The following is a 27,321-nucleotide window of genomic DNA, read 5'->3' as shown; positions in this document are numbered from 1 at the left end:
AAGAGTAAAAGATTCGATTTAAAATTTGTACAAAAAATACTTCGATGAGCATTAAACATGTGCGTTAAACGCTGCTGAAATAATTGCAGAGATGATTTCTAATTATATTTACGTTATGGCTCAACCATGCAAACATTACCATAGCCAGTAGAAAATAGAATATTTCTAACTTCTAACGCCAGTTACAGCTTCTAAGTATACAATTTGTGCATTATTTTATGTCAAGCACTCCCTTTAAATATTTGTTTGCATTTAATGAAACATTTTTGATAAGATACTGTTGTTTGTATTACTTTATGTAAATAAATGGCGAAAGGGAGACAACCCGCTGGATATTGACGTATACTGTTAGACAAGCTAAGTAAAGAACTCTTTTAGAATATCTATTAAGTAGTGGCATTTCATAAACACTACTCTTTACTTCATTTTTGTAGGTCTCCGATCCGGGGAGAGGTCATAGCCGGGTTGACACTTATTTTTAATTCTATATCGAACATATACATCGAATACACACATACAATGTATACACATGTTCACCGTTGTTTAGTTTTATTTATAGAGCACACAAGTCATGTGACGCCAGATCAAAATGGCACCTGTTTGTAAACAGGTTGGTTTGGTTGTGCTGGCCGTCCTGTTGGGTGGATGGGTTGGCGGGACGCGCTACACCCCGGATTGGGACTCCCTTGACAAACGCCCCCTCCCGCCGTGGTACGATGGTATCAAGATTGGGGTATTTATCCACTGGGGAGTATTCTCTGTGCCGGCCTTCCGGTCAGAATGGTTCTGGTGGGACTGGCAGGGCGCTAAGTATAACGACTGTATCGAGTTTATGGAGGCAAACTACCCTCCCGGCTTCACCTACCCAGACTTCGGACCCGAGTTCACTGCATCAAACTTTGACGCCAACAAATGGGCGGAGGTTCTTGACAAGTCAGGGGCGGGGTAAGTATATGCTGTAACCCATAGTGATGAACGATTTTGTTTGCTGTCCCATTGTATCATTTCTATAGCGAGTAATTAAGTATATTCATAAAAATAAGAAAATTATCTGCGTGACCAGTTTATAACACGTGTTTATATTTCAGATATGAATTTAGAATTCAAAATCTTGGTTTTGTCTATTTCATCGGGTGTTAGATTGTTGAATTAGATCTTGAAGTGTATTTACGAAACAGGAGACATGTTCGCCGGGACCATTGGACCTTTACCACTAGATCGAGTAGCTTAAGCTGGTATTGTGACTTCCAGTTCCACTGAAACAGTGTGACAGACTCATAATACGGGCTTTATATTGAGAATATAAATGTATTTCCATATAGATTCTGCCCATTACCTGACGGTCAGTTTTACATAGAACGGGCTAGATTATCAGTATTTAATGTGACCGGAGATCAGAGGTTATTAGTATTTAATGTGACTGGAGATCAGAGGTTATAAGTATTTAATGTGACCGGAGATCAGAGGTTATAAATATTTAATGTGACCGGAGATCAGAGGTTATTAGTATTTAATGTGACCGGAGATCAGAGGTTATAAGTATTTAATGTGACGGGAGATCAGAGGTTATAAGTATTTAATGTAACCGGAGATCAGAGGTTATAAGTATTTAGTCTGACCGGAGATCAGGGGTTATTAGTATTTAGTCTGACCGGAGATCAGGGGTTATTAGTATTTAGTCTGACCGGAGATCAGGGGTTATTAGTATTTAATGTGACCGGAGATCAGGGGTTATTAGTATTTAATGTGACCGGAGATCAGGGGTTATTAGTATTTAATGTGACCGGAGATCAGAGGTTATAAGTATTTAATGTGACCGGAGATCAGAGGTTATTAATATTTAATGTGACGGGAGATCAGAGGTTATAAGTATTTAATGTGACCGGAGATCAGGGGTTATTAGTATTTAATGTGACCGGAGATCAGGGGTTATTAGTATTTAATGTGACCGGAGATCAGGGGTTATTAGTATTTAATGTGACCGGAGATCAGAGGTTATAAGTATTTAGTCTGACCGGAGATCAGAGGTTATAAGTATTTAATGTGACAGGAGATCAGAGGTTATAAGTATTTAATGTGACCGGAGATCAGGGGTTATTAGTATTTAATGTGACGGGAGATCAGAGGTTATTAGTATTTAATGTGACTGGAGATCAGAGGTTATAAGTATTTAATGTGACCGGAGATCAGAGGTTATTAGTATTTAATGTGACGGGAGATAAGAGGTTATAAGTATTTAATGTGACCGGAGATCAGAGGTTATTAGTATTTAGTCTGACCGGAGATCAGAGGTTATTAGTATTTAGTCTGACCGGAGATCAGAGGTTATTAGTATTTAATGTGACCGGAGATCAGAGGTTATTAGTATTTAGTCTGACCGGAGATCAGAGGGTATAAATATTTAATGTGACTGGAGATCAGAGGTTATAAGTATTTAATGTGACCGGAGATCAGAGGTTATAAGTATTTAATGTGACCGGAGATCAGAGGGTATAAATATTTAATGTGACCGGAGATCAGGGGTTATTAGTATTTAATGTGACCGGAGATCAGGGGTTATTAGTATTTAATGTGACCGGAGATCAGAGGTTATAAGTATTTAATGTGACGGGAGATCAGAGGTTATTAGTATTTAATGTGACCGGAGATCAGAGGTTATAAGTATTTAGTCTGACCGGAGATCAGGGGTTATTAGTATTTAGTCTGACCGGAGATCAGAGGGTATAAATATTTAATGTGACTGGAGATCAGAGGTTATAAGTATTTAATGTGACCGGAGATCAGAGGTTATTAGTATTTAGTCTGACCGGAGATCAGAGGTTATTAGTATTTAGTCTGACCGGAGATCAGGGGTTATTAGTATTTAGTCTGACCGGAGATCAGAGGGTATAAATATTTAATGTGACTGGAGATCAGAGGTTATAAGTATTTAATGTGACCGGAGATCAGAGGTTATTAGTATTTAGTCTGACCGGAGATCAGAGGTTATTAGTATTTAGTCTGACCGGAGATCAGGGGTTATTAGTATTTAGTCTGACCCCAGATCAGAGGTTATTAGTATTTAATGTGACCGGAGATCAGAGGTTATTAGTATTTAGTCTGACCGGAGATCAGAGGGTATAAATATTTAATGTGACCGGAGATCAGAGGTTATAAGTATTTAATGTGACCGGAGATCAGAGGTTATAAGTATTTAATGTGACGGGAGATCAGAGGTTATAAGTATTTAATGTGACCGGAGATCAGAGGTTATTAGTATTTAGTCTGACCGGAGATCAGAGGTTATTAGTATTTAGTCTGACCGGAGATCAGAGGGTATAAATATTTAATGTGACCGGAGATCAGAGGTTATAAGTATTTAATGTGACCGGAGATCAGAGGTTATAAGTATTTAATGTGACGGGAGATCAGAGGTTATAAGTATTTAATGTGACCGGAGATCAGAGGTTATTAGTATTTAGTCTGACCGGAGATCAGAGGTTATTAGTATTTAGTCTGACCGGAGATCAGAGGGTATAAATATTTAATGTGACCGGAGATCAGAGGTTATAAGTATTTAATGTGACCGGAGATCAGAGGTTATAAGTATTTAATGTGACGGGAGATCAGAGGTTATAAGTATTTAATGTGACCGCAGATCAGAGGTTATAAATATTTAATGTGACCGGAGATCACAGGTTATAAATATTTAATGTGACCGGAGATCAGGGGTTATTAGTATTTAATGTGACCGGAGATCAGAGGTTATTAGTATTTAGTCTGACCGGAGATCAGGGGTTATTAGTATTTAGTCTGACCGGAGATCAGAGGTTATTAGTATTTAATGAGACCGGAGATCAGGGGTTATTAGTATTTAGTCTGACCGGAGATCAGAGGTTATTAGTATTTAGTCTGACCGGAGATCAGGGGTTATTAGTATTTAGTCTGACCGGAGATCAGGGGTTATTAGTATTTAATGTGACCGGAGATCAGAGGTTATTACTATTTAATGTGACCGGAGATCAGGGGTTATAAATATTTAATGTGACCGGAGATCAGAGGTTATTAGTATTTAGTCTGACCGGAGATCAGGGGTTATTAGTATTTAGTCTGACCGGAGATCAGGGGTTATTAGTATTTAGTCTGACCGGAGATCAGGGGTTATTAGTATTAAGTCTGACCGGAGATCAGGGGTTATTAGTATTTAGTCTGACCGGAGATCAGGGGTTATTAGTATTTAGTCTGACCGGAGATCAGGGGTTATTAGTATTTAGTCTGACCGGAGATCAGGGGTTATTAGTATTTAGTCTGACCGGAGATCAGAGGTTATTAGTATTTAGTCTGACCGGAGATCAGGGGTTATTAGTATTTAGTCTGACCGGAGATCAGAGGTTATTAGTATTTAATGTGACTGGAGATCAGAGGTTATTAGTATTTAGTCTGACCGGAGATCAGGGGTTATTAGTATTTAGTCTGACCGGAGATCAGAGGTTATTAGTATTTAGTCTGACCGGAGATCAGGGGTTATTAGTATTTAGTCTGACCGGAGATCAGGGGTTATTAGTATTTAGTCTGACCGGAGATCAGAGGTTATTAGTATTTAGTCTGACCGGAGATCAGGGGTTATTAGTATTTAGTCTGACCGGAGATCAGGGGTTATTAGTATTTAGTCTGACCGGAGATCAGGGGTTATTAGTATTTAGTCTGACCGGAGATCAGGGGTTATTAGTATTTAGTCTGACCGGAGATCAGGGGTTATTAGTATTTAGTCTGACCGGAGATCAGGGGTTATTAGTATTTAGTCGGACCGGAGATCAGGGGTTATTAGTATTTAGTCTGACCGGAGAGGTTATGGTATTTCAATGTGATAGCACTGAAAGCTTGAGTTATCTCGGCATTTATAGATACCGTCTCCACATGTACGTATAAGACGTAAAACCTCAATAAGTATCTAATTTCCGGGTACATCCTATATCCTTTTCATATTCATAGATTTGTTATTCACGTACTTGACCTTTATAGTTAATTTCCTTGTTTTAGGTATGTCGTTTTGACCTCTAAACACCACGAGGGCTACACCATGTGGCCATCTGAACATTCTTGGAACTGGAACGCCATGGACGTTGGGCCAAAACGGGATCTGGTCGGTAAGTTTCGGCTTGCGCAATAATTTACATCCAGGTTCAAGATTTATTCATAACTTTAGGCCACTAGCTCATCAGTGTAACAGAGCAAAAATGCAATACACCATTCCCTATAATTCCCTTTATTACACTTTTTAGTAGCGTCAAATGTTAGTTCCTAGATATATACTGCTTGTTTTGGTGGCTATGTTGTGAAAATGCTTACCACGGCACTCTTGTCTGAATGTCAATCATAAAAATGCTGTGTGAAGGTACTTTTGTTAACAACGACCTAATCCTACATGTATATTTTGATTCAAAATTGTGCAAAATTATATATCTGTTAAAAGAATAATGATGGAGGATTATATTTAAAATATGAGTATTCTAATTCCATTGCTTCCTGATATGTTAGTCGTCAGTAATTGAAATAACGATAGATGACTCCCGCACTTTAGAAATGATTTAAGACTACGAGCGAAACGACAACTTGTTGGACAATGCTCTCACAAGAAGTGACGGTATCTGGTATGTCGGAACGTAAAGATACCAAGGGGATAACACATTACTTACAATCAGTATATAGAGGATATGGAATGGTTTCCCGTTTAATATAACATATATTTCACGAGTACGACATAATATCGATATTTTCACGAGTGCAAAGCACGAGAGAAAAATATCTAAATATTCTGTCATACTCGGGAAATATATGTTATATTTAACAGGAAACCATTCATTTTTCTGTTTATTGCATTTTATAAACTTAAAAACAAAATTAAAAATATCGAACTATAAAAGTGTCAAAAAGTGCGGAAATCAGAAAAATAATTCATGATGTCATCTCTTTGTGACGTTACTCCACGTCAACTTGACGGCGAACCTTTGAAAGGACTGACGAACGCAATTTAAGCGTTTTTTGCTGTTATCGGAGAATCTGTGCATGAATAGCTAACATCAAGTGAGTGTTTTGTCAAAAACTAGTGTGAATATTGCAGAAATATAGCAAAATAACCAATTTATCTATCTTCGCTTCGATTGGAAAAATCGGCAAGTTTCAATGAGGTGAATACAAAGGTTCGCTCCGATTGGTCTAAATAAAAAACAACTTATATTTTCACGGCAAAACTTATATTTTCACTGCAAAATCTTATAATTTCACTGCTCATTGCCGCAGTGAAAATATAAGTTTTTCTAGTTTGATAAATTTCTATATTTCACTGGCAAAAATGCAATAAACTAGCATATTCCAAGTGCTTTGTTGACCGTCCAAAGTAAAATTTTAATAAAACTGAATTATGTTTATATACTTGCGTTTTTTTTGTGATTCCTCTCCTCTAGGTGAGCTAGCCAACGCCGTCAGAAATAAAACCTCCATGTTTTTCGGACTTTATCATTCCCTGTTCGAATGGTTCAATCCAATGTACCTTGCGGACAAGGCAAGCAAGTTCAAGACCCAGGACTTCGTCAGGGTATGTCTCAATCCTTTATCTTAAAAATAAACGACAGACAGTTTATTAAAAAAAACATCTTAGTTTGATGAAAGCATTGGTTTCTATGTTGTTGTTCTGTAACACGCAGGCGAAGACTCTACCCGAACTATACGAAATTGTGAACAGATACAAACCGGATCTGATCTGGTCGGACGGGGACTGGGAGGCACCGGACACTTACTGGAACTCCACCCAATTCCTGGCCTGGCTGTACAACGATAGGTACTACCTACACCACCCCTGTGATCCCACTTATACGTTCCGTCAACCCATCTCTATGTACCCAATTCCTTGCCTGGCTGTACAACGATAGGTACTACCTAACACCTCTGTAACCCACCTACAAAATGTAGTACGCTACGTCAACCCTTCTCTCTGTACCCAATTCCTGGCCTGGCTGTACAACGATAGGTACTACCTACCACCCCTGTAACCCACCTACAAAATGTAGTACGCTACGTCAACCCTTCTCTCTGTACCCAATTCCTGGCCTGGGTGTACAACGATAGGTACTACCTAACACCCCTGTAACCCAACTAGCATGTCACCTCAACCCATCTCTATCTACCCAGTTCCTGGCCTGCATGGCCATCCTGAGGTCGTCCAAACACAAAGAAGTTATTTGATATCTAACAACGTCCAGTACATGTGTCCGAAAATCTGTGTATTTCGTAAAGTATATTGAATATACAAGTTTCTCCATGTGAAAGGATATCAAATTAACGGATAAAACAAATTGTGTTTTAGTCCCGTGAATATGATATATGTTCATTTAACTTATATTTTAGCCCCGTGAAGGACAATGTTTTGACCAATGACCGGTGGGGAAGTGGAGTCATGTGTAAACATGGCGGTTATTTCACCTGCGCTGACCGCTACGATCCAGGTATACAAGTAATGCCAATAGATATACTATCTAGATAAGTACACTGATAAGCCTGTACATACACTGTAACATTGTCTGTACGTCAGGGGCATACTGTATGGCTTCCACTGTGTGTTTATTGAGTCTACGTTGGTAGAACACATATAAGGTAGTTCATTCCTAATACATACCGGGCACCTGTCTGGCTAGTGCATATGTACGACTCATTGCACCAACAAACAAGAACTTTAATACACTTGTAGAGAGATATATCACCTTCCTTACAGACTCATAAATCGACATAAAGATAAAGCAGGTTAAATATATATAATGGAGTAAATGAGAGTAAAAAGCCGGTAGGAGACAGCTCATGTAGAATAACAGAAATTGACATGGATGCAATATAGTCTCTTGTGAATGGTTTTACATCATCAATCTCAAGTCAAGAATATAATCAACTTTAGACCATCATTGCATGTCCACACACAGTCACGTGGAACAGCCATCACGTTCACGGTTGTCTACATCAAGCCTGAGGGACGTTGCTTTTAAGTCCTATGTTATAGTTGAATGTCTACTCGTACCTATAAGACCTAAGTTTTTTTTGGATAATGTAGTTTACTTTAACAGATACAATGTGCCTGTGTTCCTCTTTTAAACAAAACTATCCCCAGTACATTCCAATACACTCTATTCATGTGCTTGCAACAGAGTATTTCATTGACTGGTATCAATAGCCCAGAGGGAGCCTGAAGTTGGTTCCGAGTTCCGAGTTCCGAGTTCCGTTTAAGTAAAACGGAACTCGGAACCAGTTCCGAGTTCCGTTTAAGAAAAACTGAAATACTACAAATTAGCTTTATTGATTAAGGTCTCAGTTCCGAGTTCCGTTTAAGAAAAACTGAAATACTATGTACATGTATTAGCTTTATTGATTAAGGTCCCAGTTCCGAGTTCCGTTTAAGATAAACGGAACTCGGAACCAGTGCCGAGTTCCGTTTAAGAAAAACTGAAATACTACAAATTAGCTTTATTGATTAAGGTCCCAGTTCCGAGTTCCGTTTAAGAAAAACTGAAATACTATAAATTAGCTTTATTGATTAAGGTCCCAGTTCCGAGTTCCGTTTAAGAAAAACTGAAATACTATGTATTAGCTTTATTGATTAAGGTCCCAGTTCCGAGTTCCGTTTAAGAAAAACTGAAATACTATGTATAAGCTTTATTGGTTTTGGTCCCAGTTCCGAGTTCCGTTTAAGATAAACGGAACTCGGAACCAGTTCCGAGTTCCGTTTAAGAATATTGGTTTTGGTCCCACTTCCGAGTTCCATTTAAGAAAAACTGAAATACTATGTATTAGCTTTATTGGTTTTGGTCCCAGTTCCGAGTTCCGTTTAAGAAAAACGGAACTGCAATGTATTAGGTTTACGAGTTTTGGTCCCAGTTCCGAGTTCCGTTTAAGAAAAACTGAAATACTATGTATTAGCCAGTTCCGAGTTCCGTTTAAGAAAATATTCTATGTACTTTATCTCAATATGAGACCCGAATCTGAAGAAAAACTACATTTGTCAAATGGGTGCAAAGTCATTTATCATTCACGTATGAATTTTAAGGGACTTGGTCCTAGTTTTCAGTTCCGTTTAAGTAAAACGGAACTAGGAACCAGTTCCGAGTTCCGTTTAAGTAAAACGGAACTAGGAACCAGTTCCGAGTTCCGTTTAAGATAAACGGAACTCGGAACCAGTTCCGAGTTCCGTTTAAGAAAAACTGAAATACTATGTACATGTATTAGCTTTATTGATTAAGGTCCCAGTTCCGAGTTCCGTTTAAGATAAACGGAACTCGGAACCAGTGCCGAGTTCCGTTTAAGAAAAACTGAAATACTACAAATTAGCTTTATTGATTAAGGTCCCAGTTCCGAGTTCCGTTTAAGAAAAACTGAAATACTATAAATTAGCTTTATTGATTAAGGTCCCAGTTCCGAGTTCCGTTTAAGAAAAACTGAAATACTATGTATTAGCTTTATTGATTAAGGTCCCAGTTCCGAGTTCCGTTTAAGAAAAACTGAAATACTATGTATAAGCTTTATTGGTTTTGGTCCCAGTTCCGAGTTCCGTTTAAGATAAACGGAACTCGGAACCAGTTCCGAGTTCCGTTTAAGAATATTGGTTTTGGTCCCAGTTCCGAGTTCCATTTAAGAAAAACTGAAATACTATGTATTAGCTTTATTGGTTTTGGTCCCAGTTCCGAGTTCCGTTTAAGAAAAACGGAACTGCAATGTATTAGGTTTACGAGTTTTGGTCCCAGTTCCGAGTTCCGTTTAAGAAAAACTGAAATACTATGTATTAGCCAGTTCCGAGTTCCGTTTAAGAAAATATTCTATGTACTTTATCTCAATATGAGACCCGAATCTGAAGAAAAACTACATTTGTCAAATGGGTGCAAAGTCATTTATCATTCACGTATGAATTTTAAGGGACTTGGTCCTAGTTTTCAGTTCCGTTTAAGTAAAACGGAACTAGGAACCAGTTCCGAGTTCCGTTTAAGTAAAACGGAACTAGGAACCAGTTCCGAGTTCCGTTTAAGATAAACGGAACTCGGAACCAGTTCCGAGTTCCGTTTAAGAAAAACTGAAATACTATGAATTAGCTTTATTGATTAAGGTCCCAGTTCCGAGTTCCGTTTAAGAAAAACTGAAATACTATGTATAAGCTTTATTGGTTTTGGTCTCAGTTCCGAGTTCCGTTTAAGAAAATATTCTATGTACTTTATCTCAATATGAGACCCGAATCTGAAGAAGAAAAACTACATGTGTCAAATGGGTGCAAAGTCATTTATCATTCACGTATGAATTTTAAGGGACTTGGTCCTAGTTTTCAGTCGTTGAAGAAAAACGAAATTAGGAACCAGTTCCGAGTTCCGTTTAAGAAAATATTCTATGTACTTTATCTCAATATGAGACCCGAATCTGGGGAAGAAAAACTACATGTGTCAAATGGATGCAAAGTCATTTATCAGGCACGTATGAATTTTAAGGGACTTGGTCCTAGTTTTCAGTTCCGTTGAAGAAAAACGAAACTAGAAACCAGTTCCGAGTTCCGTTTAAGTAAAACGGAACTGGGAACCAGTTCCGAGTTCCGTTTAAGGATAACAACACGACTGGTGTTGTAAAATTACGAGAAATTGTTGCGTTGTAACCTCCAAGAGAGAATGTTACAACGCAGTTTTCGTTCATGGTACATTTCTTTTTTTTTACCCTTTCGTAAATTACAAATAGTTTGTTAAAGCAGCTTTCTAGATATCGCGAAATGTGGGTCCATGGAGGGAGATATGAGTTTTTATTTGTAGTTAATGTATCTATATGTGTGAAGTTAAAGTACACAAGCAAAGCAATAACTGCAAAGTATATTTCATACACCATTTTGTTTTTCAATATGGCTTCTACTTTTGAGGTGAAATGTCTATACGACGACTGGGAAAAATTTTTAATCGGTATTACTGAAGTTTTATTCAACACAAATAAAAAAAATACAATTTCATTTAATAATATTGAAGAGTTCTTTCATTGGCACCTGGAAACATAGAAATACGCGGGGTAGCAGGAAACTTCTAAGGAGCTGTTGCCAAAGGCCTTCCTTGTTATTCGCTGTCAATGATTAGACTAATTGATTAGATTAAATCTACAATTTGTGATATCACTAATTCGAATATATGGTATCATTAAATGATTTAACGATATCATGAATTCTAATTTATATCATTTAATGAATAAATTACATCAACAATTCCTATTGATATTACTTTATTCCTTGAATTAATGATATCAATAATGGAATTATTCATATAAATAAATCGAATAAATGATAACCATTAATTATGTCGCCCCGTAAGTTTCGGAGAGACATATTGCTTTGTTCCCGCGAGGAGGGGGTGCTTGGGATTGCATTTTAGTTTTGTAAGTCAGAGCTCACATGATCTGCTACTGAAAATATTAAATTTATTCATACGTTTGTTTCCGTGCGATAACTTGTATTCTTGTTAACAAATCGTCTCCGTTTAAAAAAAATAAATTTTATTTATTTTGTTTTTCAAGATTTTCAGCATAGTCAGCGTAACTGGGACCAAAACTCGTCAAGCTAATACATTGCAGTTCCGTTTTTCTTAAACGGAACTCGGAACTGGGACCAAAACCAATAAAGCTAATACATAGTATTTCAGTTTTTCTTAAACGGAACTCGGAACTGGTTCCAAGTTCCGTTTATCTTAAACGGAACTCGGAACTGGACCAAAACCAATCAAGCTAATACATAGTATTTCAGTTTTTCTTAAACAGAACTCGGAACTGGGACCAAAACCAATAAAGCTAATACATAGTATTTCAGTTTTTCTTAAACGGAACTCGGAACTGGTTCCAAGTTCCGTTTATCTTAAACGGAACTCGGAACTGGACCAAAACCAATCAAGCTAATACATAGTATTTCTACGATGGCCGATATCAGCCGTCACGTTACTCGCATTTATGTGATGCGAGTAACCTGACATAGTAAAAATCACATGACGGGTTACTAGCATGTGATGCGAGTAACCTGACATTGTAAAAATCACATGACAGGTTACTAGCATGTGATGCGAGTAGCCTGACATAGTAAAAATCACATGACGGGTTACTAGCATGTGATGCGAGTAACCTGACATAGTAAAAATCACATGACAGGTTACTAGCATGTGATGCGAGTAACTGTACACAGTCGCGAAGGAGATGACTGTACACTTACAAAACTCGGAACTGGGACCAAAACCAATAAAGCTAATACATAGTATTTCAGTTTTTCTTAAACAGAACTCGGAACTGGGACCAAAACCAATAAAGCTAATACATAGTATTTCAGTTTTTCTTAAACAGAACTCGGAACTGGGACCAAATCCAATCAAGCTAATACATAGTATTTCAGTTTTTCTTAAACGGAACTCGGAACTCGGAACCAACTTCAGGCTCCCTAGACCAGATGTTTGTCCACTGATTGGAAATATATATCATGTTTTGGTGACACTTATCACCAGCGAAATATGCATTGGCAAACAATGGTTAATCACATAATTCAAAAACTATATAGGTTCTTGATTTGATCATTCCCTTTTGTTACTCAGAATTGATAGTCCTGATGTTTTTGTGTATCAATGTCAATTCTAAATAAAGGCAATTCCGACTCAGATTTGTTTTGAATATTCAAATTTGAAAACATGCAAATGATATACTCGCCGATAAGACATACAAAATAATCAGAAACGTAAATAAATATATGCTTCCTTACCAGGTGTCCTTCAGAAGCATAAGTGGGAAAATGCCATGACGCTGGACCGGAAGTCTTGGGGATACCGGAGCAACATGGATCTATCAGATGTGTTAACCATAAAGGAACTTATAGCAACACTGTCGGAAACGATAAGGTAGGGTACCAGTAGGGTAGGTAGGGTACCGGTAGGGTAAGGTAGGGTACCAGTAGGGTAGGTAAGGTACCAGTAGGGTAAGGTAGGGTACCAGTAGGTAAGGTAGGGTACCAGTAGGGTAGGTAGGGTACCAGTAGGTAAGGTAGGGTACCAGAAGGGTAAGGTAGGGTACCAGTAGGTAAGGTAGGGTACCAGTAGGGTAGGCAGGGTACCAGTAGGTAAGGTAGGGTACCAGTAGGTAAGGTAGGGTACCAGTAGGTAAGGTAGGGTACCAGTAGGGTAAGGTAGGGTACCAGTAGGTAAGGTAGGGTACCAGTAGGGTAAGGTAGGGTACCAGTAGGGTAGGTAGGGTACCAGTAGGGTAAGGAAGGGTACCAGTAGGGTAAGGTAGGGTACCAGTAGGGCAAGTTAGGGTACCAGTAGGGTAAGGTAGGGTACAAGTAGGGTAGGTAGGGTACCAGTTGGTAAGGTAGGGTACCAGTAGGGTAAGGTAGGGTACCAGTAGGTAAGGTAGGGTACCAGTAGGTAAGGTAGGGTACCAGTAGGGTAAGGTAGAGTACCAGTAGGGTAAGGTAGGGTACCAGTAGGTAAGGTAGGGTACCAGTGGGTAAGGTAGGGTACCAGTAGGGTAGGTAGTGTACCATTAGGGTAAGGTAGGGTACCAGTAGGGTAGGTAGGGTACCAGTAGGGTAAGGTAGGGTACCAGTAGGGTAAGGTAGAGTTCCAGTAGGGTAAGGTAGGGTACCAGTAGGGTAAGGTAGGGTACCAGTAGAGTAAGGTAGTGTTCCAGTAGGGTAAGGTAGAGTTCCAGTAGGGTAAGGTAGGGTACCAGTAGGGAAAGGTAGGGTAAGATCTGGTAACAGTAGGGTAAGGTAGGGGACCAGTAGGTTAAGGTAGGGTACCAGTAGGGTAAGGTAGAGAACCAGTAGGGTAAGGTAGAGTTCCAGTAGGGTAAGGTAGGGTAAAATCTGGTAACAGTAGGGTAAGGTAGGGGACCAGTAGGTTAAGGTAGGGTACCAGTAGGGTAAGGTAGGGTACCAGTAGGGTAAGGTAGGGTACCAGTAGGGTAAGGTAGGGTACCAGTAGGGTAAGGTAGGGTACCAGTAGGGTAAGGTAGGGTATCAGTAGGTAAGGTAGGGTACCAGTAGGGTAAGGTAGAGTTCCAGTAGGGTAAGGTAGGGTAAGATCTGGTAACAGTAGGGTAAGGTAGGGTACCAGTAGGGTAAGGTAGAGTTCCAGTAGGGTAAGGTAGTGTTCCAGTAGGTAAGGTAGGGTACCATTTGAGTAAGATCTGGTAACAGAAGGATAAGGTAGGGTACCAGTAGAGTAAGGTAGTGTTCCAGTAGGTTAAGGTCGAGTTCCAGTAGGATAAGGAAGTGTTCCAGTAGGTAAGGTAGGGTACCAGTAGAGTAAGGTAGTGTTCCAGTAGGGTAAGGTAGAGTTCCAGTAGGGTAAGGTAGAGTAAGATCTGGTAACAGTAGGGTAAGGTAGGGTACCAGTACGGTAAGGTAGGGTACCAGTAGGGTAAGGTAGGGGACCAGTAGAGTAAGGTAGTGTTCCAGTAGGTAAGGTAGGGTACCAGTAGAGTAAGGTAGTGTTCCAGTAGGGTAAGGTAGAGTTCCAGTAGGGTAAGGTAGGTTACCAGTAGGTAAGGTAGGGTACCAGTAGGTAAGGTAGGGTACCAGTAGGTAAGGTAGGGTACCAGTAGGGTAAGGTAGGGTACCAGTGGGTAAGGTAGGGTACCAGTAGAGTAAGGTAGGGTACCAGTAGGGTAGGTAGGGGACCAGTAGGGTAAGGTATGGTAACAGTAGGTAAGGTAGGGTACCAGTAGGGTAAGGTATGGTACCAGTAGGGTAAGGTAGAGTTCCAGTAGGGTAAGGTAGTGTTCCAGTAGGGTAAGGTAGGGTAAGATCTCGTACCAGTAGGGTAAGGTATGGTACCAGTAGGGTAAGGTAGGGTACCAGTAGGTAAGGTAGGGTACCAGTAGGGTAAGGTATGGTACCAGTAGGGTAAGGTATGGTACCAGTAGGGTAAGGTAGGGTACCAGTAGGGTAAGGTAGGGTACCAGTAGGTAAGGTAGGGTACCAGTAGGGTAGGTAAGGTACCAGTAGGGTAGGTAGGGTACCAGTAGGTAAGGTAGGGTACCAGTAGGGTAAGGTAGGGTACCAGTGGGTAAGGTAGGGTACCAGTAGAGTAAGGTAGGGTACCAGTAGGGTAGGTAGGGGACCAGTAGGGTAAGGTATGGTAACAGTAGGTAAGGTAGGGTACCAGTAGGGTAAGGTATGGTACCAGTAGGGTAAGGTAGAGTTCCAGTAGGGTAAGGTAGTGTTCCAGTAGGGTAAGGTAGGGTAAGATCTCGTACCAGTAGGGTAAGGTATGGTACCAGTAGGGTAAGGTAGGGTACCAGTAGGTAAGGTAGGGTACCAGTAGGGTAAGGTAGGGTACCAGTAGGGTAAGGTATGGTACCAGTAGGGTAAGGTAGGGTACCAGTAGGGTAAGGTAGGGTACCAGTAGGTAAGGTAGGGTACCAGTAGGGTAGGTAAGGTACCAGTAGGGTAGGTAGGGTACCATTAGGGTAAGGTATGGTACCAGTAGGGTAAGGTAGGGTACCATTAGGGTAAGTTAGGGTACCAGTAGGGTACCAGTAGGTAAGGTAGGGTACCAGTAGGGTAAGGTAGGGTAGCAGTACGGTAGGTAGGGTAGCAGTAGGTAAGGTAGGGTACCAGTAGGGTAAGGTAGGGTACCAGTAGAGTAAGGTAGGGTACCAGTAGAGTAAGGTAGGGTACCAGTAGAGTAGGTAGGGTACCAGTAGGGTACCAGTAGGGTAAGGTAGGGTACCAGTAGGTAAGGTAGGGTACCAGTAGGGTAAGGTAGGGTACCAGTAGGGTAAGGTATGGTACCAGTAGGGTAAGGTAGGGTACCAGTAGGGTAAGGTAGGGTACCAGTAGGGTAAGGTAGGGTACCAGTAGGGTAGGTAGGGTACCAGTAGGGTAAGGTAGGGTACCAGTAGGGTAAGGTAGGGTACCAGTAGAGTAAGGTAGGGTACCAGTAGGGTAGGTAATGTACCAGTAGGGTAAGGTAGGGTACCAGTAGGGTAGGTAGGGTACCAGTAGAGTAAGGTAGGGTACCAGTAGGGTAAGGTAGGGTACCAGTAGGTAAGGTAGGGTACCAGTAGGTAAGGTATGGTACCAGTAGGGTAAGGTAGGGTACCAGTAGGTAAGGTAGGGTACCAGTAGGTAAGGTAGGGTACCAGTAGGGTAGGTAGGGTACCAGTAGGGTAAGGTAGGGTACCAGTAGGGTAAGGTAGGGTACCAGTAGGTAAGGTAGGGTACCAGTAGGGTAGGTAAGGTACCAGTAGGGTAGGTAGGGTACCATTAGGGTAAGGTATGGTACCAGTAGGGTAAGGTAGGGTACCATTAGGGTAAGTTAGGGTACCAGTAGGGTACCAGTAGGTAAGGTAGGGTACCAGTAGGGTAAGGTAGGGTAGCAGTACGGTAGGTAGGGTAGCAGTAGGTAAGGTAGGGTACCAGTAGGGTAAGGTAGGGTACCAGTAGAGTAAGGTAGGGTACCAGTAGAGTAAGGTAGGGTACCAGTAGAGTAGGTAGGGTACCAGTAGGGTACCAGTAGGGTAAGGTAGGGTACCAGTAGGTAAGGTAGGGTACCAGTAGGGTAAGGTAGGGTACCAGTAGGGTAAGGTATGGTACCAGTAGGGTAAGGTAGGGTACCAGTAGGGTAAGGTAGGGTACCAGTAGGGTAAGGTAGGGTACCAGTAGAGTAGGTAGGGTACCAGTAGGGTAAGGTAGGGTACCAGTAGGGTAAGGTAGGGTACCAGTAGAGTAAGGTAGGGTACCAGTAGGGTAGGTAATGTACCAGTAGGGTAAGGTAGGGTACCAGTAGGGTAGGTAGGGTACCAGTAGAGTAAGGTAGGGTACCAGTAGGGTAAGGTAGGGTACCAGTAGGTAAGGTAGGGTACCAGTAGGTAAGGTATGGTACCAGTAGGGTAAGGTAGGGTACCAGTAGGTAAGGTAGGGTACCAGTAGGTAAGGTAGGGTACCAGTAGGGTAGGTAGGGTACCAGTAGGGTAAGGTAGGGTACCAGCAGGTAAGGTAGGGTACCAGCAGGTAAGGTAGGGTACCAGTAGGGTAGGTAGGGTACCAGTAGGGTAAGGTAGGGTAGCAGCAGGTAAGGTAGGGTACCAGTAGGGTAAGGTAGGGTACCAGTAGGTAAGGTAGGGTACCAGTAGGGTAAGGTAGGGTACCAGTAGGGTAGGTAGAGTACCAGTAGGTAAGGTAGGGTACCAGTAGGTAAGGTAGGGTACCAGTAGGGTAAGGTAGGGTACCAGTAGGGTAGGTAGGGTACCAGTAGGTAAGGTAGGGTACCAGTAGGGTAAGGTAGGGTACCAGTAGGTAAGGTAGAGTACCAGTAGGTAAGGTAGGGTACCAGTAGGGTAAGGTAGGGTAAGGTAGGGTACCAGTAGGGTAAGGTAGGGTACCAGTAGGGTAAGGTAGGGTACCAGTAGGGTAAGGTAGGGTACCAGTAGGGTAAGGTAGGGTACCAGTAGGGTAGGTAGAGTACCAGTAGGTAAGGTAGAGTACCAGTAGGTAAGTAGGGTACCAGTAGGGTAAGGTAGGGTAAGGTAGGGTACCAGTAGGGTAAGGTAGGGTACCAGTAGGGTAAGGTAGGGTACCAGTAGGGTAAGGTAGAGTACCAGTAGGGTAGGTAGGGTACCAGTAGGTAAGGTAGGGTACCAGTAGGGTAAGGTAGGGTACAAGTAGGGTAAGGTAGGGTACCAGTAGGGTAAGGTAGGGTACCAGTAGGGTAAGGTAGGGTACCAGTAGGTAAGGTAGGGTACCAGTAGGGTAAGGTAGGGTACCAGTAGGTAAGGTAGGGTACCAGTAGGGTAGGTAGGGTACCAGTAGGTAAGGTAAGGTACCAGTAGGGTAGGTAGGTTACCTGTAGGGTAGGTAGGTTACCTGTAGGGTAGGTAGGGTACCAGTAGGTAAGGTAGGGTACCATTAGGGTAAGGTAGGGTACTAGTAGGGTAGGTAGGTTATCTGTAGGGTATGTAGGTTACCTGTAGGCTAGGTAGGGTAACAGTAGGTTAGGTAGTGTACCAGTAGGGTAAGGTAGGGTACCAGTAGGTAAGGTAGGGTACCAGTAGGGTAGGTAAGGTACCAGTAGGGTAGGTAGGGTACCAGTAGGTAAGGTAGGGTACCAGTAGGGTAAGGTAGGGTACCAGTGGGTAAGGTAGGGTACCAGTAGAGTAAGGTAGGGTACCAGTAGGGTAGGTAGGGGACCAGTAGGGTAAGGTATGGTAACAGTAGGTAAGGTAGGGTACCAGTAGGGTAAGGTATGGTACCAGTAGGGTAAGGTAGAGTTCCAGTAGGGTAAGGTAGTGTTCCAGTAGGGTAAGGTAGGGTAAGATCTCGTACCAGTAGGGTAAGGTATGGTACCAGTAGGGTAAGGTAGGGTACCAGTAGGTAAGGTAGGGTACCAGTAGGGTAAGGTAGGGTACCAGTAGGGTAAGGTATGGTACCAGTAGGGTAAGGTAGGGTACCAGTAGGGTAAGGTAGGGTACCAGTAGGTAAGGTAGGGTACCAGTAGGGTAGGTAAGGTACCAGTAGGGTAGGTAGGGTACCATTAGGGTAAGGTATGGTACCAGTAGGGTAAGGTAGGGTACCATTAGGGTAAGTTAGGGTACCAGTAGGGTACCAGTAGGTAAGGTAGGGTACCAGTAGGGTAAGGTAGGGTAGCAGTACGGTAGGTAGGGTAGCAGTAGGTAAGGTAGGGTACCAGTAGGGTAAGGTAGGGTACCAGTAGAGTAAGGTAGGGTACCAGTAGAGTAAGGTAGGGTACCAGTAGAGTAGGTAGGGTACCAGTAGGGTACCAGTAGGGTAAGGTAGGGTACCAGTAGGTAAGGTAGGGTACCAGTAGGGTAAGGTAGGGTACCAGTAGGGTAAGGTATGGTACCAGTAGGGTAAGGTAGGGTACCAGTAGGGTAAGGTAGGGTACCAGTAGGGTAAGGTAGGGTACCAGTAGAGTAGGTAGGGTACCAGTAGGGTAAGGTAGGGTACCAGTAGGGTAAGGTAGGGTACCAGTAGAGTAAGGTAGGGTACCAGTAGGGTAGGTAATGTACCAGTAGGGTAAGGTAGGGTACCAGTAGGGTAGGTAGGGTACCAGTAGAGTAAGGTAGGGTACCAGTAGGGTAAGGTAGGGTACCAGTAGGTAAGGTAGGGTACCAGTAGGTAAGGTATGGTACCAGTAGGGTAAGGTAGGGTACCAGTAGAGTAGGCAGGGTACCAGTAGGTAAGGTAGGGTACCAGTAAGTAAGGTAGGGTACCAGTAGGGTAAGGTATGGTACCAGTAGGGTAAGGTAGGGTAGCAGCAGGTAAGGTAGGGTACCAGCAGGTAAGGTAGGGTACCAGTGGGTAAGGTAGGGTACCAGTAGGTAAGGTAGGGTACCAGTAGGTAAGGTAGGGTACCAGTAGGGTAAGGTAGGGTACCAGTAGGGTAGGTAGAGTACCAGTAGGTAAGGTAGGGTACCAGTAGGTAAGGTAGGGTACCAGTAGGGTAAGGTAGGGTACCAGTAGGGTAGGTAGGGTACCAGTAGGTAAGGTAGGGTACCAGTAGGGTAAGGTAGGGTACCAGTAGGTAAGGTAGAGTACCAGTAGGTAAGGTAGGGTACCAGTAGGGTAAGGTAGGGTAAGGTAGGGTACCAGTAGGGTAAGGTAGGGTACCAGTAGGGTAAGGTAGGGTACCAGTAGGGTAAGGTAGGGTACCAGTAGGGTAAGGTAGGGTACCAGTAGGGTAGGTAGAGTACCAGTAGGTAAGGTAGAGTACCAGTAGGTAAGTAGGGTACCAGTAGGGTAAGGTAGGGTACCAGTAGGGTAAGGTAGGGTACTAGTAGGGTAAGGTAGGGTACCAGTAGGGTAAGGTAGAGTACCAGTAGGGTAGGTAGGGTACCAGTAGGTAAGGTAGGGTACCAGTAGGGTAAGGTAGGGTACAAGTAGGGTAAGGTAGGGTACCAGTAGGGTAAGGTAGGGTACCAGTAGGGTAAGGTAGGGTACCAGTAGGTAAGGTAGGGTACCAGTAGGGTAAGGTAGGGTACCAGTAGGTAAGGTAGGGTACCAGTAGGGTAGGTAGGGTACCAGTAGGTAAGGTAAGGTACCAGTAGGGTAGGTAGGTTACCTGTAGGGTAGGTAGGTTACCTGTAGGGTAGGTAGGGTACCAGTAGGTAAGGTAGGGTACCATTAGGGTAAGGTAGGGTACTAGTAGGGTAGGTAGGTTATCTGTAGGGTATGTAGGGTACCAGTAGGTAAGGTAGGGTACCATTAGGGTAAGGTAGTGTACCAGTAGGGTAGGTATGGTACCAGTATGTTTCCACCGGTACAATATCAATAGGTAATTATGTTCCGAATGGTACAAGATCGATAGGTAATTATGTTCCGAATGGTACAAGATCGATAGGTAATTATGTATCCACCGGTACAAGATCGATAGGTAATTATGTATCCACCGGTACAATATCAATAGGTAATTATGTATCCACCGGTACAAGATCGATAGGTAATTATGTATCCACCGGTACAAGATCGATAGGTAATTATGTATCCACCGGTACAATATCAATAGGTAATTATGTATCCACCGGTACAATATCAATAGGTAATTATGTATCCACCGGTACAAGATCGATAGGTAATTATGTATCCACCGGTACAAGATCGATAGGTAATTATGTATCCACCGGTACAAGATCGATAGGTAATTATGTATCCACCGGTACAAGATCAATAGGTAATTATGTTTCCTACGGTACAAGATCGATAGGTAATTATGTATCCACTGATTTAGCGACATGATAGTATATTAACGGATGTGAAGGATTATAATATTTATAATATTATGTTGATTGTTGTGTAAATGTCATGTTACGGATTTTGTGACAGCTGTTCTTCATTGTATGACCTTTTCTAACGCACCATTTTATAAATATTAGTGGCATTCTTTTATGAACAGTTACTTTGCATAAATTCTAAACTCAAGGTCCACATATGTACAGGTAACACAACAAGGTTGTAATTCCTCAGGAGAGCAAACAGAAAATAATCGAATTATCTTTTCCATAGTTTCCCGGTTGAGAATTCCACTTTATTACAATGTATATATCGTAAAGAGGGAATTGTTCAACTTCTGTGGTACGGAATTCTGGCTGAAATCAACAAGCCGTGAATATTTTTAGGTGCTGTGAAACAGCAACCTTAAGCGGTCATCGCCAAATTTCGCTAGAATAAATTCATTCGGAACTCTCGAGGGAATCAAATAGTCGCTTATTTCAAGGATAAATCCCGATGAGTTCAGGATTGGACCGGAAATAAATCTTCCCAAAAATGTTAACAATATACTAGACAACCTTGTCTTCTTCCGCGAAGTATTTGTTTGTGATTAAGTAATATGATTCTCGCTTTTATATGTTTGAAGACATTTGTTGAATTTATGTAAATCATAGAGAGAAAAAAAGAAGAAAAAAAAGCAGCTTAACTCGTACACAATGACCTGTTTTATCCCTGAGTATTTCGAACTTCTTTTTGTGCGAAGTATTACGATTGGTTACGGGTTTGTGCGAGGGGAGAACACTTGTTCACACTAGTTGATGCGACATTTGAAAATCACCTCGAGCTCTTGGGTTGTTAAAAATGGCCTTTGGCCGTCGGATACTGTTTTTAGTCTCGGATTTTCCAATTGGAAATCGATAAGTGAAATCTCCGATTGTTTTTACATTCGGTACTGAAAATGAAAGTAGAATACTTCCGATTGGTTCGTCATTTCTGAGAAATAGGCCACACAGAGGACTTGTAGGTTGAAATGATTATGAGGCGAAACCTAACGTTTACTTGCTTCCGCAACGGGTTCCGACAGCAATACAGAGGTTACATGTTTTATATCAGTCGATAGTGAAATGCTTGCACAAAGTTTATTAAATGATCGTCCAATTCAACAAGTCACCGGAATAGATAAGGTTGACGAATTCATTGGGAACAAATTAAATTTCCCAGACGAGTTTCTTCTAACGAATGTTGTCAGATCTCTAATCAGGATACAGACCAGTACATGTAATTACACGGAGAGAGAAAAAAAAAGGTAATTTGAATTCGTTTCAAGAGCTTAGGAACCAAAATAAACTGGGAGAGTTATTTAGGAATCGCAATGTGGTTTATCAAGAAACAATTCAAGTGAGGTTTAAAAACGTAATTCCTCGCCGTTCATCACTTTAACTTTAACGCAACCACAGCCTTTTTTAAGTAAATGAAATTCCCTAAAATGACATAGGATAGTCATCAGCAATACATTCATGAATACACTTAAAAAACAATAAAATGTCTTCTTATCACATGGCCATTCTATATTTATAATATTTGCTTTTTTTTCTGTATTTCAATCCCTCGTGCATCGCATCTATGAGTGGCCTCCACGCTTTGATCTATTGTAGCGGACCTTCTGTCATCACTACTCTTTTGTGTAATGTAATGTTTTACATGTTTAAGTGAATAATTGGAATATATGGACTATTTCTTGGTCTAATTGAACCGGTCAAACCGATAAATGAGGACGTCCGAGTCAAATAGCCACCTCAGTAGGAAATGTTCAGGGTTGATTTCCGTACTACAGAAGGGTCTAAACAATAGCTTAGTAAGGTATGTGAACTATGTATACTTCACGGCCCCACAAAACGTCAGAGACGTGACCATGAGGATAATTAGCTATACCAATTAACAACCAGGCTATCATTCAGGTGGACGAGCAAATGCCTACCTAAACTAATTTAAATATTTTACAATTATTCATGCCACAACTACAATACGTAGCCAATTGTGAGCACTCACTGAAAAATTCAAACATTTTCTTTGTATAGAACAGGGCTATCACGAACCGTAAAGTATATGTCGACAGTTCGAGCGGTTTGATCTTTTGAGGAGTTACTTCCCTTGATACATATTGCTACATGTATTGGCCCAGTGTCTCACTGTAACACGCCCCCTGTGTTTATAGTTGCGGTGGTAACCTGTTGGTAAACATTGGGCCCACGTCGGACGGAACCATCCCGCCTGTATTTGAGGAGCGACTCCTACAGATGGGAGAATGGCTCACGGTCAATGCTGATGCCGTATACGACGCTAAGCCTTGGCACTTCCAGAATGACACCCATACCCCAGGAGTTTGGTATGTTAACACTTTCAATGATTATTAAAAACAACAAGCAAAACACGACGTGCAAACGAAACCGTAATTCAACTCCAACATAAACTATAAACAGCATTGGCGTTGCTAACAGAAATTTGCTTAAATAGTTTAGTGGCAAGCTGTCTCTGTAGTGAGTAATTATCAACATAAGTGACTTTGTTGTGACTTATATATCCTTTTAGGGTAATTTTGATCAAAATATCTCTGTCTTTGACATCAGTCTTATTTATCTTGAAGTGAAAATACTTGACTGGCGAATAGCATATTACCTGTTCCGATATAAGTTATGTCATTTGATTCACATTACATATATATATATATATAAATGACTGTGTATCCTTTCCTATTCCAGGTACACTGCCAAGAAGATCAGCATGGTGACCATTGTTTACGCCTTTGTCCAGAAATTGCCGGAGTCCGGCTTCCTGTACCTTGGCGCCCCTATCCCCGGGGACCCTTCCTACTGCCAGGTCACCCTTCAGGGAACAGTGTATAAGTTCCCCTGGACCACGGGGCCACAGGGTGGTATGAACATCTCAGTGTCTACCGTCACAAAAGCAACGCCCTACTCCTGGGGTTGGGTCTTTTCATTGTATGGACTGAAAAACCAATAAGTGTAAGACATCAATAGTTTTCTGATATTAATTACAATATAGATTACCAGGCTACCTGCATTTGTCCATGGCTGTTGTCTGGGATCAATCTATCAGTTCAAATTCGTTTTCAAACAGTCCCATTAAATGGTGTCCTAACAGCCAGCTTTCCTTTTAGAAAGTCAAACTATTTGTAATCAATGTGACCCTTACTTAATGCAATATAGTGTAACAAGGAAGGTTATATGTACGTATCGTATACGGACAGGATATGTATGGTATCAGAACTATGTACAACGTACATCAGTCGGGTTGATGTCTATCCGCTGATCACTGATACCCAAGAGACTGCTCGAAAACAAATATCTTACTGTAGCATGACAAGTCAATACTGTAAAGACAGGCACCACGTATACAGTTTGTATATACTATATATAACTCAAAACAGATTGATATTTATCAATAATGGACAGCAAGACGTTTGGGCAATCAGTAAAATTTTAACATTGTTGGTGTTTTTTCAAAGCAAAATAAATTCGTAAAATCAAAATAAACTCCTAAAATCAAATGACACTGAACAAGTCCACTTAGCATAACTGTAAGTACATTATGCATCATAGTCCAATTGAAATGCGCTGAATGTATTCTACAGAGTAATTACGTATTCTACATAGTATTTACTATACGGTCTTACCATCAATCTGTCTGTGATAAGGGCTACATATCCTTATATTATATGTAGTCTTGTTAAACTCTAATTGATGATATACAGTCATATCTATAGTTATAGGTATCTGTCATTTGTGAGCCATTGCTGTACCGAACCTGCCATATATACCTGTAGGCCCCATACTGTTAATGCTATAACCACAATATGACCGTTCATTTGCTTCTTTTCACCCATACGCAGATTTATAAAGTATACCAGTTAAACAAAGAATAACAATATGATTTAGGATTCTCAAATTTCCCAACATTAGTCATTTCAAACGGGTATTTAGAGAGTTAAAACACATCTACTACTTATCGCAGTCAGTTCAGTTTAATTGTAAATAGAAATAATATACCATCACATTCCTTAGAATTACGAAGATGAAAGGTAGAACTGATGAAAGCATACTCCGGAATAAAATCCATTTTGTGCTATGAAATTATATTTATTGTACGATTTTGAAAGCTAAAATTGTATCATGCAGTTGCATAGTAAAACATCGCTTGATAGGCGGTTGATTATTAAGGGCACATAGTGTTAACAAATTGAATTTACATTAAACTATCTCGCGACGTGTTGTTACGTTTGATAATGTTTTTGATGTGTTCGGGCATCGTTTATTGTGTTATTCCAAAAAAGCTGCTCATAATTTGATATGATTATTTGCACACTGTATATTTGGTTTGTTTTTTTATATTAAACCTATTGCGTTTTGTTCTTGTAAAGCTTTGTTATATGTAACACACTAGTTTAAATGTTTAATTGTAAGGGATAATTCCATGTTTAATTAAAAGTTTGCGAAATATGCAGTTGGTTAAGATTACTTTATAATTGTAAAGGGTAGCTTCATTGATGATTATGCAGGATAGATAGATTTATAATTCAGAAATATAGTGATATTTGTTATTTTGAAAACATGTACTCCGTTCATAATTATGAAGAATATTTCCTTTGATAATTGTGAAGAAGAATTCCATTTATGATTGTAATGGATAGCGATATTATTGTTGTGAAGGATAGTTCCATTTTTAATTGTGAAAAATGATTCCATTTATATTTGTTAACGATAACTATTTATTATTGTCAAAGACAATCGCTTTTGTTATTGTGAAGGATAGTTCCATTCTTGATTGTGAAGGAAAATATCATTCACAATTGTGAAGAATAATTCCATTTTGAATTATGAATAATAATTCTATTTATGATTCTGAAGAATAATTCCATTTGTAATTGTCAAGAGTAATTCTATTTAAAGTTGTGAATGATAGCTATATTTGTAATTGTGAAAGACAATTACATTTGCAATGGTGAAGGATAGTTCCATTCTTGATTGTGAAGGAAAATATAATTCACAATTGTGAAGAATAATTTTATTTTGAATTATGAAGAATAATTTTACTTTGAATTATGAAGAATAATTTTACTTTGAATTATGAAGAATAATTTTATTTATGATTGTGAAGAATAATTCCATTTGTAATTGTGAAAAGTAATTCCATTTAAGATTGTGAAAGATAGCTATATTTGTAATTATGAAAGAGAATTACATTTGCAATTGTGAAGGATAGTTCATTTTTAATTGTGAAAGCTAACCGCATTTGTAATTGTGATTTATAATTATAATTATAATTATTTCATTTATAATTTTGAACGATAGCAATATTTATACTTGTGAGAGACAATTGCATTTGTAATTGTGAAGGAAAATGTAATTTATATTTGAAAAGGGCAATACCATTGGTAACTATGCAAAGTAGAGATATATCATGGAATGTACAGAGCTTATGTATTTGATATTATTTGTATAAAATTAACCTATCTAACTTTTCCCCGTTATATGTAAATTGAAAATATGTGTAATTAAAAAGCTCGCTAAGGATTCAAGTTCGTGAATTTTTAGAAAATCTTCATTTTTAAACATTTTTGAAAAAAATTGTTTCATAGATATATGCAGTATGCCATTCCAATGATTTCATGTCTTTGGTTTTTGGGTAACATTTGCCGTTAACATAGTACACCATTTTTAATATTTCCCTTTGAATCTTTTGGAAATGCCGACAATACAGACGAATTGCATTTTAAACTTCTCAAATCCCAGCAGTAAGAGACTTGCCTGAAATGATTCTGAAGATAGTTCTGACTTAATCCTGTCATTCTCAGGTCGGTCCAAAATCTATTATGATCTTCTTCTCAAGTTCAACCAGTGAAATTTAGCTCAGACTTTTGCTTGAAATGATCCCAAGATGATCCTGGCCAAGTGTTGTTATTCTCGGGTCGGTCCGAAATCCAAGATGGCTATCATAGTCGCCGTCTTGAAAAACACATTTTAAACTTCTCCAATTTCACTGGTGCCACTGAGGTGAAAATTGGTAGGGATGTTAGGGAACAATGGCCACCAAAGAGCTGTCATTTTTCACACTCGTAAAATCTTCAACGAGACATGTACGATTTATTTCCCCTCTTCCAACTCATTTGTTGACACGTGATATATCTGATGCTCGCTTTATTTGAAACTTAAAATATCCAAAACATGTCTTTACGCTTGGACACATGAAGCCTTCAGGTCTTTTTTGCTAAGTTGGCGAAAAGCCCGTCAAATTCTCTATGACAATTTCTAGTTCCATTTGTAATTGTGAAGAATAATTCAATTTATGGTTGTGAAGGGTAATTCAATTCGTAATTGTGGAGAATTATTTTATTTATAATTGTGAAATATAATTATATCTGTTATAGATGTGAAGAGAAATTCCATTTTAGCTCATCTGTCCCAAGGGCAAGTGAGCTTATGCCGTGGTGCGATGTCCGTCGTCCGTCCGTTCTCAATAACCAAGAGTCACAGGGAGATGCTATTAGGTCTGTTTTATGCTTGGGT

General features: G+C 40.3%; 1 protein-coding gene across 1 annotated transcript; it reads left to right on the top strand.

Annotated features, from left to right (window-relative positions):
* The first annotated feature begins 558 nt into the window (after positions 1–558).
* On the top strand, positions 559–26,334 carry LOC117331588 (alpha-L-fucosidase-like). Its single transcript, XM_033890394.1, has 8 exons — positions 559–945; positions 5,020–5,126; positions 6,444–6,574; positions 6,684–6,817; positions 7,384–7,481; positions 12,770–12,902; positions 22,953–23,123; positions 23,497–26,334. Exons 1-8 carry the CDS (start codon positions 590–592, stop codon positions 23,756–23,758), a joined length of 1,392 nt encoding a protein of 463 aa, XP_033746285.1. The 5' UTR covers positions 559–589; the 3' UTR covers positions 23,759–26,334.
* The last annotated feature ends 987 nt before the right edge of the window (positions 26,335–27,321 follow it).

The sequence above is a fragment of the Pecten maximus genome, chromosome 7, assembly GCF_902652985.1.
Source record: "Pecten maximus chromosome 7, xPecMax1.1, whole genome shotgun sequence".
Lineage (NCBI taxonomy): Eukaryota > Metazoa > Mollusca > Bivalvia > Pectinida > Pectinidae > Pecten > Pecten maximus.
The sequence above is the reverse complement of the archived record's forward strand: the minus strand, read 5'-3'. Positions and strand labels throughout refer to the sequence as shown.

What these genes read in the sequence shown, in the direction of transcription:
- LOC117331588 (XM_033890394.1), top strand. Translation starts at nt 590, where the DNA reads ATGGCACCTGTTTGTAAACAGGTTGGTTTGGTTGTGCTGGCCGTCCTG. An exon ending in CGCTGACCGCTACGATCCAG is followed by an intron (nt 7,482 to 12,769) that starts GTATACAAGTAA and finishes CTTCCTTACCAG; the next exon opens with GTGTCCTTCAGAAGCATAAG. An exon ending in ACCCATACCCCAGGAGTTTG is followed by an intron (nt 23,124 to 23,496) that starts GTATGTTAACAC and finishes TTCCTATTCCAG; the next exon opens with GTACACTGCCAAGAAGATCA.